Here is a 17,637-nt window from a genome sequence, read left to right on the forward strand (position 1 = left end):
TAGTTGCGGCTGCCAGTCTTTCCCTTTCCGCTTAGTGATATAGACGGGATAGAGCCGGGTCTGAAAGATACTATTCATTCGACGATAGGTCCTGGTTAGGGTGACATATCTGGCTGGTAGAAAAAGGTTACATCCAGGTATGTTACCAGGTTTCATCGACACATATACAGTGTCGGTCGTCACAAGGAACAATTCAGAGGTTCGTGGAGAACTGTCTGCGAGCCTTCTGCAAAGACTATCAAGATAACAAACAAGATATATCAAATTTCTACATACAGGCACACGCAGTCTGTCTGCGCTGTTGGGGTTGCTTGGGAAATCAACCAATCCGTATAACAATTATCCCTACTGGTTCATAAGTGAAGGAAAGGGATATAAAAAAACACACGCAAAACGCCAACCACCCTGCCGTGAAACAAAGAAATGGGTGCCTCAAGTCTATGCCGCCAATGCTGCCAAATGAAAGTCGTCGTGATGATTTGGTCGTAATATGTGCGAAGATGACTGGTCCGGTGCGCCGCGATATGCAATCATTATCTTGGAGAGCTCCAGGTCACAACTATCCCTACCAGGGCCCGACTCTAACGGGAGCTCCATAGGTACCAGACATGAGCTGGTTGAGAATAGAATTAGGGTCAGAAGGCCCTCCAGCTCCTGGGTTTGCGTTGGCGCCTATCCATCCAACGCTGGTGGACATAGTGTTGATTGCTGAGGCAAGGCGATCACCGGATTGTTCATTGTGTCGAGACAAAATTTGATCCCATCCTCCAGTATGTAGGTTGAGACCTCCGGCCCTCTTGCCAGCCTCGTTGATAACAAGTGCCCATGCCTTCGATATTTCTTCATATGCAGTTTCTTTATGGTGTCGGTATGTCTGCGGCTCCCAATTGGGAAGTCTATGAATAATGTTTGTGGCCTCGTCCAAGAACTCAAGTGATTTGGTAGGCTGGGTTTCATTTGGTGGGAGAAATTGAGGGGTGAAGTCTGATAGTGCGTCAATCAAAGCAACCAGTGGCTCTTTGATCCGATAGTAGGTGTATTCCGGGCTGGTCTCGCCGTATGGAATAGCATCCTTCAACTTCGCCTCGTAGCCTTGCAAAACTTGCAAGGCAGACGTAACTGAAGGTCGAGGAGCTTGTGAGACAACCTCATGACCAATATCGGGATGAGTTTCGCATATGCGCTCAAGAACGGTTCTGAGCTGAGACGTATCGAGAGTCTCGAGAAGTCGCGGAAGTGCAAGAGGTCGACCGATGACTTCGTTGGATCGAACTTTTTTCGATGGTCGAGCTAGAGGCCGAGTAGAGATAGTAGGGGAACTCCTGGGTGACATGGTTTCATCACCATCCTCGTCAGCTTTTCGCTTTCGAGAGGTCATACTGTGAAAGGGGGGCACTGAATGTGTTAGTGGCAAAGAGCAGTTTGGTGGAAGAGTTGAGCGAGTCATCCGCATCTCGAATGGGAATGATCGAGGCACGATAGCACTTACGGGATCGCTGTGGGGAGAGACGAGGGTTTTCGTGTTGATGAGGGAAGACAGGGGGCTGAGGCGAGAGCAGAACGTTCATGTTGTCGCAAGTTCCAAAAGTATCCGATGGGACTCGGGGACGATCCTTGTTCAACAATCAATGAATGAATAAATCACTCAGAGACAGTGCAAGTTGGATAAGCCAGAGTCGGTGACGAATGTGTTTGCCGACAAAGATGGTTTGTGTGTTGGCCGTTAAGACACCAGCGGTGGTCTCGTAGTGCTGGACGTCAAGAAACGAAGTTCCAAATTCTATCGCCGGTTGCGTGAATACAAATGTGTCGGGAGTCAGCGTTAAGCACTGTGAATATGATGGAAGCGTTTGCTTGGCAGAATTGCTATTCCGAGCAATACGATATATCGAATGAAATAGAGGAATCGTGGCGGAGGGTGAATGGCGTAGAAGAGGGTTTTAAAAAGGTGGAGGAGGATGAAGAGGTGGACGGGACTGGTGAAGTTGGGGTTGGTCAGGCTTTGAATGAGGGAGAGTTCCAAGGTTCCAGTGTTTTTGGTCCGTTGTCTGGGGCTAGTGAATTTTACCTGGGCCTAGGTCGAAGGGGGGTCACGAGGCATCTCATTCGCTCTGGCCACACCTGAGGCCCCCGTCGCAAGCCGCCCAGGCCTGGTAGCCACACGTGAACAGGGACCGGTTGAGGGGCATCTTCATGGTCTCCAGTATTAATTTAGCACCATTTTGGGCTCAAGTGGCTGTTGGTTGGTTTCAATTTTCCTTCACCCCGCTGGCCGGGTCTACAATTCTATGTCATGACTCTTGCAAATTTTCTTCAAGCGTCATTTCAAGTATTTTATATGTCAGAAGCGGTATAGGATTAGGAATCCGCCGGGGCTCTTTATGGCATACCCACCAATCAATAGTTACCACGGCAAAGTTAAGATTAACTAAGCCCGGGCCGTCTTGACGGGGCCGGAACGGGTCCTTTCCCAAATTCGGCCGCCACCTGGTACGGCCTCGGCGATGTACGTCGGGCCAGTAGCTCTCAGGCCCCGGAACAACAAGTTACTATGTACAGGTGTGAACATTCTGATTAATCACCTTCTTATCAGCAATGTCGATAGACTGGCATGCTGGTCGGGTGATAGCTTATGGTTGGGCCGCAGATACGTGATAACAATTAGGGATGAAAGTCAGGGCTGGCATAGTCCCTAAGGTACTGGTAACTATACAGGGCTATGGTAAGCTCGGTTCCATGGATGATTCACTGACAACTTTGCTTGATAACTTCTGCCATTGGGTGTTTGGGATGTTTCTGAGACAGCGAAACCCCTGTTACTACCTACCTAGGTATATTGAATGACTAGTGCCGTCAAGCGGTGAGATATTTGATGAATACCAGTTTGTTCGTCTCGCTTTCCAAGATACGACTTAATAGCAAAATCGTATCTAACAGCAGCCTCAATGGCTTCCCCCTCTAAGTTCTTATCTCCAGGCAAGTTAGCAAACTATAGATCCTCTGTAATGGCATCAGCCCGTAAGATTCGCTGTCTTTGTAGCACCAAACGTCACTGCGCCTATCCACAAGCATCGATACCCAGAAACTGACAACCCCCAGCAAGGCTACTATTCATCTCACTGCCAGTATCACATTTTAGCAGAGTTCAATAGCTGCCATTGTATGTCCTTCTCATCTCTTTTTCAGAGGTTGATTGAGCTTACCGTACGGTGCTTGGGGTTGACATAACGCTGAGAAGTTAATACCCTTATGTAGCCAGTACTCAGCAAAATCTCACTAATAAAGTCTTTCTCCTTGTTGAACAATCTGTAGGCTTCTCCATAATTCCAGGGGCTTCAATGCGGCGGACAATGGACAATGGACAACGCATAATCGGTACTTGGCAGGCCCACTATCGGAGCAATCAGATTTTCAAGGGTCCGGCGGCGGGCCCACATCTCCGAGTTTCTTATCTCTTATCGCATTAGAACAGGCAGAAAATTTCTGGCGACTTTATCCTTAGACTCGTCTATCAACCATCATCACCACAATGGCGACAAAGGAAAAGAAACAGAAGAAGCCCAAAGCTTCCAAGTCGGAATTGAAGACCGAGAGCTCCGGGAAGACTATCGAAATTGAGAAGGTCGAATCGACAGAAGTTGCTGAGATGGCAGAGTCTGAAGCCGCTGTATCTTCTTCCAAGCGCAAGATCGAACTCGAAGAAATCGAAGTCGACGTAGACGCACCCGAGCCCCCGTCTAAGCGTGCAAAGCGTGCCCTCAAAAAGGGAAAGTCATTGCCCTCGAAACAGGATAGCGATGACGAGAAAAGGGGCGATAAAGATGGCAAGGATAAGAAAGCCGCTCGGTCAGAGCACAGTGTCTGGATCGGCAACATGCCATTTCATGTCACGGCTACAGAACTTCGCAAGTGGCTCGTCGATAACTCCGGAGGCGTCATCACTGAAGAGATGATCACTCGGGTCAAGCTACCAACCAACAAGGAACCTGGCCGGGATAAGAATGTCAAACCAGCAAACAAGGGGTTTGCCTACGTCGATTTTACAGAAATCGGTCCCAAAGTCTCCGCTATCTCTCTGACCGAGAGTGACCTTGGTGGTCGAAAACTTCTCATCAAGGATGCGACATCGTTTGAGGGTCGGCCCAAAAAGGAGGCTGAGTCCACAGAAGAGGATGCCAATGAGGGAAAGACCAGCAAGGAGCAAAAGCAAGATGCTAATGCCAGTCGCAAGATTTTTGTGGGCAATATGAGCTTCAAAACAACTGAGGACGATCTATACAGAAACTTTGAGAAGTGCGGCGAGATCGAATGGGCCAAGGTTGCGACCTTCGAGGATACTGGGAAGTGCAAGGGCTTTGGTTGGGTCAAGTTCCAGGACCCCACTGCTGCTGCATGGGCGGTCAAAGGTTTTGTCAAAATTAAAGAGGCAGTCGACACAGAGGACGATTTCAAGGACGATGAAGAGAAGAACAAGTCGCAGCAGAAGCAGTTCAAGACACGCAAGTGGTGGGTAAACCGAATGCTGGGTCGCGAGCTCAAGGTGGAGTTGGCCGAGGATGATCAAGTACGGTACAAGAAGCGGTTCGGCAAGGATCGTAAGGCGCTTCCCGACAAGGACAGTAACCCACGAGGTCGACCTCCGCCGCGCAAGTATGATCAAACGAATGGCGCAGTGCGGGAGAGTCATGATACTCGTGGGGGGGCTGCGAAGCCGCTCAAGGAGGCTGAGGATATATCTGTTGCGAGACTGACGGGCGCGGTTGTGAAGCATACGGGTACCAAGATGACGTTTGACTAAGTACAGCGATACACATTCCATGTTCCGAGATACCCTTTTCTAGTTCCAATGGTTCCTTATATCCAATGTGAAAAGATGTATACATCGTAAGTGAGACCTCCACTACCATGAGATTATCCTTACGCATGAAGACTCTTTCGGTTTAGTCGTTCCGTTCCGTTATAGATCCGGAGGCTTGGTGCAATTACCCCGCATTTATATTCCAACGTGGATCTCGGTCATTTAATGGGTGCCATATACAAGAGATGCAATAACTATTCGTCTCCTATCGTATCTCATTATGTACCAGTCTCAAATCACTTTCGTCATGGACACGATTTGTCCTTGGTATGATGCCTTACCTAGCTTGTTGAAGAGAAGCAGAGTCATGGCTAATACATCTCAGGACATATCTTGGAAAGAAGAGGTAGCATCTTCATCTTTATTGGCTCACCTTGACTTTAATGACCGTCTGACGCTTCGACTACAGACTTGATGAGGCTTTGTCTCAGTTCCGCTCCTCGAATTCTTCATCGTCCATCTCCTTCAAGCTTCATTTCGCATCTTATCAGCCTAGTCCAGACCGGCCTGAAACCATCCCAGACCGAGCTGCATATGCCCTACATAAGAAGCATAATGACAATCAAGAGGCCCAGAAAATCTTCCAAGAGTATATGCTCTCACTTGCTCAACCACTGAAACTTCCCATAGCTTTTACGGGACCAACTGGTAACTCATTTCCTGGACATCGGGTTATTCAACAAGCTCAGGAGTCCAAGGGAGCTGAAGTAGCGAACAAGCTCGTGGACGCGGTGTTTAGATTGTATTTTGCGGAAGGCCGACATCCCGGTGCTGACGATATGTTGATTGAGGCATGTGTTGAGGCTGGTATAGATGAGAAAATGGCAAAGAGCTTGGTGGAAGACAAGTCCAGGGGTGAAAGGGATACCAAAGAAAAGATCAGAAGTACAGGTATGGACATCGACGCCGTGCCGACTGTAGTCATTGAAGGTCGAAGGAGAGACTTGACGCTCACGGGCCTGAAAGAAGTCTCGGAGTATATTAAGGCAATGGAGACAATAAGGAAGGAAAGTTCATAATTAAGCAAGCACATGATGAGAGGTAACGAAGGCATTGGTCATAACAAAGCATAATATTCGTTGTCAGTGTAAAGAATACTGATAGTAAATACATCAAGAAACGAAGGACATGGTATCGTTATTACAAGAGTGTTCCCACTATTTCTCGGAGCCCGCCATCATTTCATTCATGTTTCTCGTACTGTGTTCAGTTCATGAGCGACTGAACATCAGGGGTACTAATACGCTCCGACTCTCCAGTGCTCTTCGATCCTCCATGACCATGCTGGGGCCAAATGCCGTACCAATATCCCGGCCTGCCAGAAAGCGACATGCGTTAGCTTCACCGACGCGGGGTTTCTTGCTATGGCAGAATTCGCGGCTCAGCTTGGACAGGACAGCGGCCTTGGCCTTTTGCAAGGCGCTCACTCTCGCGACAGCATCTTCAGCCAGAAGACGGTGGGCTTCTTCCTGCTCTATATTGCGCTGCACGGTAGAAATGCCTTCATCCGGATCTCGACTGGCATTCCTCCTTGCGGTTGGGTCATAGGTTGTGGGTTGTAGCAGCACAGGCTGGGGATCACTGATCAAGATGGGGGCGGTGATGTTGGGGACAGGAGTTGAGGGGCGGAGGATTTGTTCCTCCAGAAAAGGTTGGAGTCGAGGACGAGAGGTTTTGTGGCGGCGTGATAGGGAGTGTTGAGAGGACTTGGGTGAAGGAGACGGTGTTTCAGGGGCATCCTCAACACTGCTGCGATGCTTGCGTCTGCGGCGACGAGAGCGTTTCTTTCTAAGTTTTGTGCTGAATCCAGCATCTGATTCATATGCAGGGGCAGAAAACAGTTCACTGGCAGTGATCTCTTCAGTAGGGTCATCAACGACTTCGTTTTCAATGTCGCCGAAAGGGAAGCCACCGAGGTCCATGTCGAAAAGCTCACGACTAGCGGCAGTTACAGCAGCACTTGGGCTTGGAAGATGCTCTGAGCTGGGGCTCGTGACAAGACTGTATTCTGATTGGGCGGCTATGCTGTTGCTTCGAGACCAGGAATCATCGGTGTCGATGGGCGCAAGGACATCGTCCCAGTTACCATTATCAGCCAGAACGACACTCTCAAAGTCGAATTCTTTGACTGTTGGGCGGTGTGAGTTGATCAAGTTGCTGAGCTGAGGGGCATTCATAACAGCATTGCGAACTTGAAGGTATCGCAGTTTCGGGAAGTGGATAGCCCCCTTTCCAGGAGTCTCAGGTAAGGGAGACATAGGAGATGTAACCTCGTGGAAAAGTTTCTTAGAGGCACGGGGCGGTGAGAAGAGGGGGTCAGAAGCTAGAGCAACTGGGCAAGGCCCTTTGCGGCCAAGCCATGTGAAGGCGAACTTCTCTAGATTGGGGGCAAATGTGCGGACGTATTCGTCCAAGATCTTCAAATGGTCACGACCTGGCGATGTTCCATAAAAGTCCCAAGCATCTACCGAGATGGAGAGCTTGTTGATCTGGCGCCAGCGTCTTCCGGCTGACGGGACTGTTCCAAAGCCGTTGACGTGACGAAGGTAGTTGAAAGCCGCAGGGTGCAGCTGAGAAAGGGACAGCTTGCGAAGCTTCTCCAGAGGAGCACGCTCAAGGGAGATACGCAAGCTGATGAGAGCATAGTCGACAATGTCACGGCGATATCGCTCTCTAGGATCCTGGCCAGGACATCTGATAGTCAGATGGCGCATGTTGGTAAGACTGCGCATGGCGTTGATAAAGCTAGGGACATTGGTGGCGGCATGGAAGAGAGGAGGGTATTGCTGGGTAAGGATGTCACCAAGCTCAGCGTTGGCGTACTTGGGCCGAGAGAGGACAGAGCCCATGCTTGTGTGAGGAGTGTATAGGAAGCATATCTCGTTACCAGAAACTGGATGGATGAGTGGAGGAAGGAAAGTGGCCTCAGAATGGGGGAAGTAGAAGGTAAGATGCTCAATATGATGACCGATACGAGCGAGAGCAGACACTCGAGCTGACTTGGTAAATGTCGAGGCTGAGAAGGAGATGTGTAGGCGGGTGAAGATACGCTTGGTAAGGAGGTTGCAGCAAGCCGACGAAGATTGACGGATGTTGCAGAGATCATTGGATGAGAGGTGAGGAAGAAGAGAGTCCTTGATGTGGTCACTTCTCAAGATGGCGAGAAATAGTTGTTCTGTTGAGGACGCCATTGTAATCGCATGTCGCGGAGGACTTTAGCCTCGTAGATTCGTCTCTGATACCTGATAACTGCGGTTGCTGTCAAGTGCCGGCGTAACAATGTTTATGATGATGCAAAACGGTGTGATATCAATATTCTAATCCAAGACGAGGTTGAGTCTTTGTTGTAAGTTGAGATGGGTGTTATTCAAACAACAACAGTCAATAGAGCAAAGAGCAAGTAGGTTAGGTAGATGAGGATAGTAGACAATGTTAGTGGTCTAATAAGTCAACAATTTATAGAATAATACCAGGCAGTTCTGTTAGTGAATCAAAAAGACGAAAGGATCGGGTCAGGCCATGAGCGCCGGGTCCGGGCGGTCGAGATATATCTGTATCTCCCTCTCTGTCTGTCTCGCTACGGTCCCTGAGATCAGCCTCGTTCTCTTTTAGCTTCAAAGGAAAAAGAGAAAAATGGAAATTCCCCTTTCTCCAACTCCATTCTCTTGCTCTAGCGTCTCTGCCGGCTGCAGGTTCTTGCATTGGTCCTATCGCGAGATGGTCACCCTCTGCCAGCGACGACTGGCTGTCGGTGACTCAGAACTCAAATCACCCTGGTCGTGTCTAGATCGAGGTGTCCATACTTGTGCGCGTTGGACTGGACGTTGTATGACTGACCGACAACGCGTTGCGATCGCTTCATGATTGGTTGGCTCACGGTGGTTTGTTCTGCCTCTACCCTTGTTGCTGCAGATCTGCCGCGGGGCACGATGGCATCCTACTTGGAGAGTACTTTGCTGGCCTCTGCATCAACAACCACTCGCGAGACCAGCTGCAAACTCTTTCAATGCAGATGCTTCCTATTTTGAATCTCGCCACGTCTATCAGGTCCACTCCTACACCCTTCCACTCCTTTAATGCTCGGTTAATCCTTTAGCTCAGGCCTCCTACATTTTGAACGCAAGTACTCCGTATGCATGTATCTTGGAGGTGCATCCCATGCCTCGGGTGTTTATCGATAGCGCTTCTGGACTGTGGATATGGTCCCTCCCGTCCCGCCTGCCACGCCTTGGAAACATGCATATATCTTTCAACCAATCAATTGCGTGTCCATGAACGCGGTAGTCGCGTTGTTTCAACCATGTCTGTCGCGCCATGATTGGCTATTCTGACAACACTCAACTTCCTTCCATCGCGATGTAAGTCATCGGCAGCAGCAGGTTATGGTTATGTTAGTATCTTGACTCTCAACCAAAGCGGGCCGGGACGTGGGAGTCAGGTTCTGCGCTGTTCTGCGGGTTCCTGAACTGCAAGATCTCAGTCTGGAAACTGTCAGAGTCTAACATCGCTCAATCTAGGTAGCATTTGAGTATGAATCGTGCCATTACAGGATATCAACTATTCATCGCCGAAACTCGCATGTCTGCCCTAAACTCATCCAAGGACGAATCATGCAGGATTCCCTCGACCTAACCGACACAGGGAGACTTAACTGCGCAACACACCTAAAATGCATATACCACATTATTCTGCTAGCATGTCATCTATTCGTTACCATACATCCCAGCCTATCACATCCTTCTTGGTACAACCTTGCTCTCAAAAAGATCCATTGAAAGCAAAGGTCGAGAAAGCCCCAACCCTAAAACATGCATCTCCATTAAGCTTCTTGCTCTCTCCCCACCAATTCCTCGGCACAGCCCTGTATGAACCTTGAACGGGTCCTCGAGATGACTCCATCTCAACACGAGACTATGTAGTAAATGACACAGTCCTGTCGCGTCCAGACTCGTGGCAATAGGTCGCTGCCTCCACTCGGGGCACTGTGAGTGATATCATATGCTTCGCGAATGTGATGCTGCATTGTTGCGAGCTCTTGTCACACAGACAGCCGACCGTCTTTTCCCTGAGAGGACATCATTTAATTGGGTGCTATCCCTGACTAACTATCTGGAGATGCAGCTTCACTTTCGGCGGTCTTTGGTAAGACAGTCAGTTGGATATTATCTCAGACACTTCCTGGCCCTTAGAGGAGAAGAAGTGATTTATCCACTCAGGCGCATAACCTCTTGTTTAAAACCGATTTGTGGTGTCTACAAATTACAGCCAGTAGCGGGCCCTACTAATGCATGACCCTTGTCCATAAATGCATTGACAAGAAACTGTGTGATCAAGCCTGTGAATCAGATATTTTCGACTCGCGTTGCCATCTGAGCTTGTTGGCATATCCGAGCCCTCTTTCGTTCCATATGTTTAATCATAGCTTAAAAACTATTGGTATTCGTGGTTCACAGTTGTTTCGGTCTCGTCGTTTACCATTTTGTTTCAAGGAGAAACTGCCATATGAGTAGTTACCACCAGGTGCTACTAATGAGGCACAGGCTGGCGGGCATCATATTCGAAAAGCCCGTTCGCCAAGTCTGGACAAGTCCCCCCTGTGGGCGCACAGCTCGGCTTTTGTGCACCAACCATTTCGTAGGATACCCTGCTCCAAGGGCATCACAACTCCCCATCATCTCTAGTTCAATTCCAAGCAATGCATATGTGTTGGTGCTTCGTTCAACCCAGAAGCAGTCACCTGCCCCTCGCTCTGCCCCTGCCCCGTCCACGACCGCCACGACCTCCACGTCCACCTCCTCTAGGCTTGGATCCTTGAGGCCCATTGCTAGCATGCGACCTTCCGGGTCCCTGGGAACCGTGGTGAGATGGCGGGGGGGCGTTCCTATAGTCTTGGATAGGAGGCTTCCTGGGTAACGATGAAAATTGTCCAGGCGGAGCACCCGGTGGAGGCGGGTGTCCAAAAGAACCTCGCATGGGCGGGAGTCCGGGAGGCGGTCCAGGAGGGAGAGGGGGTTGGACCGGCATGCCATTATGTCCGTTGTTTCGTCTCGACCCTCCATTTTGCATGTTTGGCATCTGGATGTTACTAGCCATTCGAATTTGGCCGATCGCTGGCTTCTGAACGCGTTTGTGGCCTAGAAACTCTGCTTCGGAGTCGTCGCTCTCGGAGTAATGAATGTTGGTCGTCCGCGCAGCGTGGCCGCGAATCTTGAGGTCGGGTGCTCTTGTGGCCCTGGCATTCTGCTGCCTTCCCGCTTCCCCTTCGATCGGTACTGAGCCACAATCCGGGTCAATATATTGATCGCGGTTCTTCACAGACCATGTAGGGTTAGAGACGGCATTGCGGTGCGCATTGCAGTCCGAAGAAAAGTGCCTATCACTACCGCACACAGCGCACGATGCAGGAATAAACGCAACCTTTCTGACTGTAGCTACATCCGGGCAAAACGATCGCCACACCTGTGTACACTGCTCCTCAAGGTGATCCATTGAGCTGCAAAAGACGCATGCAAGACCTTCTTCCTTGGTCAGAGCCAGTTTCTCAATGCATTGGCCTGCTTGGTGGCCAAGTTGGCGGCATTTCTTGCATCGCTCCTTTCCAGGGCAACAGATTCTTGAGTGTTCCAAACTTCCACATGAAGAGCAGATAAGTGATGGGCAGCTCGGTGCCAGATGTGTATTCAGCCCACAGAGAAGACACATCTCGGCAGGATCCATGGCCGACGGGAAATATCTGCGCTGTTGTTCTAATGCATTATCACCGGTGGGAACATTCCGGTGAGTGTTAATCGGTGGTAAGCTCTCGGAGTCTGAAACTTTGGAGATTGAGTTGCCATTTGCAGATATCTTCATGCCTGATGCGTACTCTTCTCCGCCGTCTTCCCCAGTCCTCTCACTCTTGTTTAAGGTTGGTTCGTACTCAGCTTCACTTTCGGAGCCATCTTCGTCCCTTTCGTCAATTTCTCCCTCGCTTATGCTAGAAGCGCGTGGGTTTTTACTTTTCTTGTCGGGTTCCTGTCGGGGTTGCCTTGTCACCCAGCTGTGGAGAGTTGGCTGATTAGGCCCACAGCGGCCCAAAGAATGGAGATTTCCAATAAGAGCTTGAAGTTCGCCGGTGCTTTCAAGCTCCTTTGCAACTTGCTTTGCGTTCTTTCTCTTCTTGGGCTTCAAGCCAGCGTGGTGGTCAATATAGTAGCCATAAGCAGAGTAAGCTAATGATGAGGTAATGGCATCACATTTTCCCGGATTTTGGGCATGGAATGCCTTGACCCAGTCCTTAAACCTTTTAAGCCAGGAGCCGCCTTTCTTATCCACGAGGTTGGGTATTTTGAAGCTGGCACTACCTTGCTTGTAGTCGGAGATTTCGCCAGAATCTTCGGGTGCGGAGTCACCTGATGTGAATGACTGTGCTGAGGACTTGCCAACGACTGTCGACTCCTCTATGGGCTTCCGTCCTTTTGCAGATTGCTCCTCGATTCTAGGGACTTTGGCCGCACGCGCATGACTCCTCAAGCGCTTAGGCTCAGGTGTTGAATCATCCTCAAGAGGCCTTTTTCTAGCAGCTGCCGCTGCTTCGTCTCCACTGGATAAGTAAATGACCTCGCCTGGGTCGAATTCTTCAACTGCCATACCGATGCGCAACAAAATTCAGCGCGACACTTATGCGGTACCGGCAGTCCTTATCGAAGCTGAGAGACGTGCCAGCTTGAACGCAGTATCGAATCTGAATCTGTGTGTTTCAGACCTTGGCGCATCCGACTTCACGTGAAACTCAACCTCAAGCAAATTTCTGAGGGCCACTTGGCTTCATCGAATTGTTCGTGACTATCCTGGTTAAAGAAACTTAATCAACACTGCTCATCGATGAACACAGGGAGCGCGAATACATCCGAAAATACTCGAGCCATAGGGTGGCGCGATGATTGATCATGCACAACCTCCCATTTGGCTTGCTGAAAGCTAGAGGTTTCAACGAATGTAACTATGAACGTACCTGAGCGTCGCGAGTGAAAAATCACTTCCGAAAAAACTCCAGCAATAAAAATCGTTTGTGCACGGCTTCTGCAACTTGTGATAGTATCGTGATGATACTTCAAGGTTCGCAAAGGCAAGGTGCGAAGAGTTTATTTGATGGTGTCAGGGGAGATGTAAAATGAAAGCTGTGATGATATCGATAAGACGGCTCTATGTTAAGTTAGAGCGCAGTTGGGAGAAAATTCCGCAGCCAGCAAATAGGAAATGCAGGCCCACAGGAGAAAGGTCTGCCTCATCCTCAAGTTCCGTGGCTATTTTTAAACCCCGAAGATTATCCAGGCCTCTAGGGTAACCACTCCGCCATGGCTAGCCTTGGGTTATTAGATGAATTGCCATGAAAGCCTGGATGTTCTGAGAGACGTTCGATATCAGCCGATTTCCGAATATGCACACACTCTGATCAAGATATCGTGGGTCTTTGTCGGCTGTCTTGCCCTCTGCTTCGTGGCCATAGTTGTCGTTCTATGGCGCCGAGGACCATCAGTTGGTCAGAGTATAGTCCACGCCAGCGTCACGTTCTGCAACATTGACATATCATTCCACAGGCCAGCCCCGGATAAAGCGATTTTTCCTCATCTCGGGTATTGAGACATATGCTATATACGTATTGCAATGCAATCTCGCTGGTGAATCCGATACCCACGAGGCTTTGCCAGATCTCGCTTATGTTGCATCGTTTTTGCAGTTCACGAGAGAAAAAAGTGATTGCCCTGGCAAACCTCACAAGTGAGGTAACTGTACAAACCTATATCACTTAAAAAATAACACTCCTGATCCCAGTTATTAACGTCCTGTGGCTCTTATTAAGACACCTAGACTGTTCTGGAGGACTGTCATCACACGCCGTACTGTATTGACATAAAAATCCCCTGAACAAAACCCGCGGGTTCCTAGGTCCGAACGGTTTATTGGAGGTCCTAAATGAAAAAAGACCCCCGGACTAACCATGCTCCAGTGAACTACTAACTGCTGCAAGCTCACCCACTACGACCACTAATTTCAGCATTGGCTCCACTGTTCCGCCTAACCCGACCGACCCTGCGAAGTAGCCCCGTCCCTCGTTCTGGTTGCATTGCGTGTCCCTTTCTCTTGCTGGCTGATAGGCTATTGCTCCTTTCCATCTTATGACAGTGGCTCCTCCTACCTTGTCCACCATCTGCCATCATACGGGGGACATTGAATATTCCGGTTCGGCGGCCCCTCTCATCTCGTCCAGTCCTTCCATATCCATTCTCTTGATCCAACTATTTTCTACTGTCTGCTACCAGTATTGTCAACTACCTTATTCTATTCTGCGCGTTACATCTTCTTACCTGGGTCTATTATCGTGTTTGGCCGACTACATCCGTTCTCATTATCTCCAGCATCAATCATACACGGCTGCTCTCTTTTGCCCTTACATTGGCCTCCCATTTTGCCTCCGAACGCCTTCGCCGTGACATCATTAGGGGGAGCATCTACAGTTACTTATCTCTGAACTCAAACCGACCCATCTTTTATCGACGACGCAAACTCTGGGTGTGTGCACCCGTGCTGTTCTTCGCCGATTCTCCCCTCCTCCCACTCGACTTACGCTTTCTGCAAATTGACCTGTCAATACCGCCAAGCTGTCTTCCCCAATCTTACTCCAGCGCACCGTCTCCTACGACGCGGCGAACAAGCCTCCGCGCCGAGGCAGCATCTATCTCAACATGCCCGAACGAAACGCAACAGGGGGAGCTGGAGCCCGAAGGAGGAGATCTAGCAGTATCCTCCAAGTTTACCATGAGCCTCCCGAGACTCTTGAGCAGATCAGCGACCAAGCTTCCCTGCCTAACCTTAACGCCAACTGGACAAATGCTAAAGGTATGCCTGGCCCATTTTTGCTGCGCATCTGTATCTTCACTTGCACAACAATCCCCGAGAGCCATATGCTAACGTGTAGCGCCCCTTAGGTGCCTGGACCATTCATTTCGTCCTGATCGTCTGCGCCAAAATCATATTTGACGCCATCCCCGGTGTTTCGCAGGAGACTTCATGGACGCTTGTCAACATGTCATACATGTTTGGCTCCTACATCATGTTCCACCATGTTCGTGGCGTCCCCTTCGATTTCAACAGTGGCGCTTTTGACAACCTCAACATGTGGGAGCAAATTGACAATGGCGCGCAGTACACGCCTACCAAGAAGTTTCTTCTTGGTGTTCCGATTGCACTGTTTCTCGTCAGCACTCATTATACGCATTACGACTTGACTTACTTTACTATTAACTTATTGGCTGTCCTGGGAGTCGTCATCCCAAAGCTACCCTTCGTATGTTGCTATGCCACCCCTCTATCTGTTTGCGTATCTGCATCTATGACATGTTCTCTTCATTTTGTTTACACAACATACTTTCTCATCGGCGCCATATGCTAACATAAGCTCAGAGCCACCGAATGCGATTTGGGCTGTTCTCAGGTCTACCAGAGGAGTAGGAGACCGAATAGGGAGCAGAAACAGAGGCAGAAGCAAAATAACTACCGTGGGACCGATTTGCTGTATTAGTATCAGGGGCGTTAGGGTAAGATTATCTTTGGCGAGAAAGAGAATTGGGGGATTGCGAAAAATAAGAAGAAGTCGAGATTGTGCAAGTTGATAGCGAGCAGTATTTGCGACGCGGCTGGTGGGCGGAGTGTTCGGTCGTTCAGCGGTAGCTTCAAAACAGCAATTGGATTTGGAATCGGCATATTTCTCAACAGTTTGCCATCCCTTGTTCCACTCGATGTCCGCTCCTCATCTATTATCCTTCGATTGATCCGCCTCTTACACTGGCAAGATACCGGTCGGCCCCTCCATGTTGACTGGGAATACTCACAAATAAGAACTCATTGGACTGTTCTCAAGCATAAACGAGTGCTTACCGCCTCATGGAGTCTTGATCGTACGAGGACACAAGCCTAGAGGTGATGCCATGGCGACATGGCGTTCCGTCACCCAGGCAATTGGCTTCTCCTGTCGTATTCTGGAGTCATATTTGCAGTCAAGTTAAAAAAAACTCAAGTTCCCCTCTTTCAATGGGAAGTTCATTGACAGCATACCAAGTATAAATCAAGGATCTGATCCCGGCTGCTTTCATCTTCCTTGGAGTTCTCCTGCTTCCTTAGTTAGTAGGGCACACCCTAAGGGAAGTTCTCCGCTCTCCTTTACGTCTACTTTTTGTTTCTAAACACTGCATTACATCAACATCAAGCATGAGATACAACGCTCTGGCCTTCATGGCCCTCGTCAACGGCCTCGCTCAGGCCAACCGTTTCGACTGGCAGAGCGAGTCCAAGGCTGATGTTGCCAAGCATGAGCACAAGAACGCTGCCGCCCCTGTCTTTAAGGTGGAGGTGAATGAGGGTCAAAGTGATGGCAGCAAGGGGCAACTTGAGGCTGGAAAATTAAAGCAGGAGGGGGAGAAAGCTGAACAAGCGGCCAAGAAGCTGGAGGAGAAGCTGCAGAAGAAAGAGGATGAGCTTGAGCTCAAGGCTGCACAGGCTGGAGGAAACCGCCATCACCACCACAGCCACTCCTCATACTCCCCTGATCCTACCTACGATCCTGCCACAAAAACTACTGGGTATCATCACCATCACTCAGGCCACCTCCAAAAGGGCCCCTACACGCTTGATGGAGAGAAATACGACTATATCCATAAACCAAAGGTCCACTTCCACACCTCTTACATTACCCACGCACCTACTCTCAGTCCTGGATGTGTCGGCGACAAGTGTATTCGCAAGCCTTGCAAGGAATGCCACGGCAACTGGGCACAGCCTGGCTGCTGGCACTGCAAGGCCCTTGGAGCCACTGGTGAGGAGGTTGCTGAACAGGCAGCGAAGACCACCAAGTATGCCCCTAAAGAAACCAAGGCCAAAGAAGAGGAGGAGGAAGAGGAGAAAAAGGAAAAGGATCCTCATGCAAAGACATACACGCATGGAGACAAGACTATCATTGTTGCTAAAGAGACCAAGGCCCCTGAAGCTACTCGACCTGTGGCTCCTCAGATTGAACAGCCTCATAAAGAGGGCCCTAAGGTCATCGTCATCGAGGAATCTAAGAAGAAGCCCGAGGAGGAGAAGAAGTCTGCAGAGGAGAAAGGAGAGAAAGAAAAGTACCCTGATGAGAAGCCCAAGAATGAGTACCCCAAGGAGAAGCCCAAGCATGAGTACCCAAAGGAGGAGCCCAAGGAGGACATCTGTGACAGGGTCCATCACCATGGCCAGCCTAGCATCTGTGACAGGATCAAGCATCAGCACCACAAGGTTGACGAGCCCAAGAAGGAGGACATCTGTTCGAAGCCTGAGGGTTGCCATCCCCATCAGGCTCCGGCTCCGGCTCCTCACCACGAAGTGAAGCCAGCTCCAGCTCCGGCTCCGGCTCCTCACCACGAAGTGAAGCCTGCCCCTGCTCCGGCTCCTCACCACGAAGTGAAGCCAGCTCCAGTGGCCCCGGCTCCTCATTACCCCGAGCAGAAGCCTGAGGTCCAGCCGGCGCCGGCTCAGCCCGAACGAGCCAAGCCTGAAGAGGGCCAACACGGCAATGCTCCCTCAGTTCCTGTAACAGTGCCCAAGTCCGGAGCCACCTACAACCGCGTCTCTGTTGGCATCGCCGTCTTTGCAGGTGTTACCAGCATGATGCTTCTGTGAGCTTCGGATTTAGTTTTGCAATGAAAGTGCGCTGAACGAAGCACCACTGAAAGGGATACGTTGGAAGCGGCAAGATGGGGTTTAGAAAAAAT

The 17,637-nt window shown here is 49.9% G+C and overlaps 8 protein-coding genes across 8 annotated transcripts; 4 read left to right on the plus strand and 4 right to left on the minus strand.

Annotated features, from left to right (window-relative positions):
- Nucleotides 1-132: 132 nt before the first annotated feature.
- On the minus strand, nucleotides 133-2,022 carry FVEG_02882 (hypothetical protein). The gene is made up of 2 exons (XM_018890402.1): nucleotides 1,490-2,022; nucleotides 133-1,395 (listed from the first exon to the last, which is right to left on the minus strand). The coding sequence occupies exons 1-2, from the start codon at nucleotides 1,566-1,568 to the stop codon at nucleotides 566-568; spliced, it is 909 nt and encodes a 302-aa protein (XP_018746702.1). The 5' UTR covers nucleotides 1,569-2,022; the 3' UTR covers nucleotides 133-565.
- Nucleotides 2,023-2,102: 80 nt separating this feature from the next.
- On the minus strand, nucleotides 2,103-2,195 carry FVEG_15140 (hypothetical protein; the record flags this gene model as incomplete). The annotated part of the gene is made up of 1 exon (XM_018904248.1): nucleotides 2,103-2,195. The coding sequence occupies one exon, from the start codon at nucleotides 2,193-2,195 to the stop codon at nucleotides 2,103-2,105; it is 93 nt and encodes a 30-aa protein (XP_018746701.1).
- A 1,334-nt stretch (nucleotides 2,196-3,529) lies between these two features.
- On the plus strand, nucleotides 3,530-4,828 carry FVEG_02881 (hypothetical protein; the record flags this gene model as incomplete). Its single annotated transcript, XM_018890401.1, has 1 exon — nucleotides 3,530-4,828. One exon carries the CDS (start codon nucleotides 3,530-3,532, stop codon nucleotides 4,796-4,798), a length of 1,269 nt encoding a protein of 422 aa, XP_018746700.1. The 3' UTR covers nucleotides 4,799-4,828.
- Nucleotides 4,829-5,105: 277 nt separating this feature from the next.
- On the plus strand, nucleotides 5,106-5,877 carry FVEG_02880 (hypothetical protein; the record flags this gene model as incomplete). The annotated part of the gene is made up of 3 exons (XM_018890400.1): nucleotides 5,106-5,125; nucleotides 5,184-5,204; nucleotides 5,268-5,877. The coding sequence occupies 3 exons, from the start codon at nucleotides 5,106-5,108 to the stop codon at nucleotides 5,875-5,877; spliced, it is 651 nt and encodes a 216-aa protein (XP_018746699.1).
- Nucleotides 5,878-5,988: 111 nt separating this feature from the next.
- On the minus strand, nucleotides 5,989-8,053 carry FVEG_02879 (hypothetical protein). Its single transcript, XM_018890399.1, has one exon. It carries the CDS (start codon nucleotides 8,047-8,049, stop codon nucleotides 6,070-6,072), a length of 1,980 nt encoding a protein of 659 aa, XP_018746698.1. The 5' UTR covers nucleotides 8,050-8,053; the 3' UTR covers nucleotides 5,989-6,069.
- A 1,425-nt stretch (nucleotides 8,054-9,478) lies between these two features.
- On the minus strand, nucleotides 9,479-13,100 carry FVEG_02878 (hypothetical protein). The gene is made up of 2 exons (XM_018890398.1): nucleotides 12,852-13,100; nucleotides 9,479-12,687 (listed from the first exon to the last, which is right to left on the minus strand). The coding sequence occupies exon 2, from the start codon at nucleotides 12,485-12,487 to the stop codon at nucleotides 10,592-10,594; it is 1,896 nt and encodes a 631-aa protein (XP_018746697.1). The 5' UTR covers nucleotides 12,488-12,687; nucleotides 12,852-13,100; the 3' UTR covers nucleotides 9,479-10,591.
- Nucleotides 13,101-14,583: 1,483 nt separating this feature from the next.
- On the plus strand, nucleotides 14,584-15,349 carry FVEG_02877 (hypothetical protein; the record flags this gene model as incomplete). Its single annotated transcript, XM_018890397.1, has 3 exons — nucleotides 14,584-14,737; nucleotides 14,827-15,185; nucleotides 15,302-15,349. The coding sequence occupies 3 exons, from the start codon at nucleotides 14,584-14,586 to the stop codon at nucleotides 15,347-15,349; spliced, it is 561 nt and encodes a 186-aa protein (XP_018746696.1).
- Nucleotides 15,350-16,105: 756 nt separating this feature from the next.
- On the plus strand, nucleotides 16,106-17,545 carry FVEG_02876 (hypothetical protein; the record flags this gene model as incomplete). Its single annotated transcript, XM_018890396.1, has 1 exon — nucleotides 16,106-17,545. The coding sequence occupies one exon, from the start codon at nucleotides 16,106-16,108 to the stop codon at nucleotides 17,543-17,545; it is 1,440 nt and encodes a 479-aa protein (XP_018746695.1).
- Nucleotides 17,546-17,637: the final 92 nt, after the last annotated feature.

This window comes from Fusarium verticillioides, chromosome 5 (genome assembly GCF_000149555.1).
Source record: "Fusarium verticillioides 7600 chromosome 5, whole genome shotgun sequence".
NCBI lineage: Eukaryota > Fungi > Ascomycota > Sordariomycetes > Hypocreales > Nectriaceae > Fusarium > Fusarium verticillioides.

Coding starts and splice junctions, on each gene's coding strand:
- FVEG_02878 (XM_018890398.1), bottom strand. CDS start 12,487: ATGGCAGTTGAAGAATTCGACCCAGGCGAGGTCATTTACTTATCCAGT.
- FVEG_02882 (XM_018890402.1), bottom strand. CDS start 1,568: ATGAACGTTCTGCTCTCGCCTCAGCCCCCTGTCTTCCCTCATCAACAC. Junction 1,396..1,489: donor TCTCTCCCCACAGCGATCCC/GTAAGTGCTATC, acceptor TAACACATTCAG/TGCCCCCCTTTCACAGTATG.
- FVEG_02879 (XM_018890399.1), bottom strand. CDS start 8,049: ATGGCGTCCTCAACAGAACAACTATTTCTCGCCATCTTGAGAAGTGAC.